The following is a 1,210-nucleotide window of genomic DNA, read 5'->3' as shown; positions in this document are numbered from 1 at the left end:
CTATTTTTTGGTTGCAGCCGTCATTGTTGTTTGGCGGGTCTGGGCTGGATTCGAACCTGCCACCTTAGGTGTATGTGGCTAGCGCCTTAGCCACTTGAGCCACAGGCGCCGAGCCGACCCCCGTGAATCTTAGGCAGATGGGAACGCCCGGAAGTTTATGCCTCTACTACTAACACGTGACGAGCGTAGCCGTTGAGAAAGGCTCAAGGCGCGCGTGTGACGTCATATCTGCGCGATCCTCTTCCTTGGCGTAGAATTTTCCTGGTGTTTCCCCGAACTATGCCGAAAGTAGTGTCGCGGTCGGTAGTTTGCTCCGACACCCGGGACCGGGAGGAATATGACGACGGCGAGAAGCCCCTCCACGTGTACTATTGTTTGTGCGGCCAGATGGTCCTCGTGCTGGGTGAGTAGTAGGGAGCTGGGTGGCGTCTGGGAGGAGCTAGACTTTGGGTTATTAAGCACGAATTTCCTCTGGCTGTGATCAGGGAGTCACTTCTCGTTGAACATTGATGGACTTTCCCTCCCTACGAAATCCTTTTTGCATATCTTCGCTCCTCTCCAAGGGCTTCCCCCCGCCCTCTGTTTTCTGTTTAACCTTGTGACTCTGCATGCAGACCTCCCTCAAAACTAAACTTCTAGCACTCGGGGAGGTGGAGGCGGGCGGATCGCCTGAGCTCAGGGGTTCGAGATCCCCTTGAGCAAGAATGAGACCCAGCCTCTAAAAATAGCCGGGCTGCTGCCTGTAGTTCCAGCTACTCCGGGGGCTGAGGCCAGGAGTCAGGTCGCTGTGAGCTATGACGCCAGGGCACTCTACCGGGGGCGACAAAATGAGACTCTGCCCCCCAAAAAACAAAATCTAAACTCCTCTTTGAGGAAAATAAGTATTGTATCTTTCTCTCAATCCACTGTCTTCAAAAACTACCGCCTCTAGAAACTATGACTGCGGTTGCAGCTGGCTCCAAAGATGCTCTAATAGCTCTCAATTTAGAATAAGTGAAAATACAACCCTCCTTTGGTCCTGTTTTCTCCTCCAGCTATAGCTCCATTTCATTGCTGCTTTCATAGCAAAATTTCTCAATAGAATTACCTATACTGGCTGTCTTCTGCCTCCTCATTTCTCATTCCCTCTTGATCTCATTTGGAGCAGGTTTTTCTTCTCACCTCTTCATCTAAAATTCTTAGCCATATTTGGTTTTTTTTTTTTTTTTTT

General features: G+C 50.2%; 1 protein-coding gene across 2 annotated transcripts in view; it reads left to right on the top strand.

The window, feature by feature from the left end:
* Positions 1 to 225: 225 nt before the first annotated feature.
* The window catches only part of CUNHXorf56 (chromosome unknown CXorf56 homolog), a 14,667-nt gene continuing 13,682 nt past the window's right edge, over positions 226 to 1,210 (top strand). For both annotated transcript variants that reach the window (XM_023517415.1, XM_003796994.3), the window contains exon 1: positions 226 to 403. In XM_023517415.1, the coding sequence (XP_023373183.1) occupies positions 280 to 403 (124 nt within the window). In that variant the 5' untranslated portion in view covers positions 226 to 279. The remainder of the gene's footprint in view (positions 404 to 1,210) is intronic.

This window comes from Otolemur garnettii, unplaced genomic scaffold (assembly GCF_000181295.1).
Source record: "Otolemur garnettii isolate 467f Iridium unplaced genomic scaffold, OtoGar3 scaffold00110, whole genome shotgun sequence".
In the NCBI taxonomy this organism is placed as follows: domain Eukaryota; kingdom Metazoa; phylum Chordata; class Mammalia; order Primates; family Galagidae; genus Otolemur; species Otolemur garnettii.
Note: the sequence above shows the minus strand (reverse complement) of the source record. Positions and strands in the feature narration are given on the sequence as shown.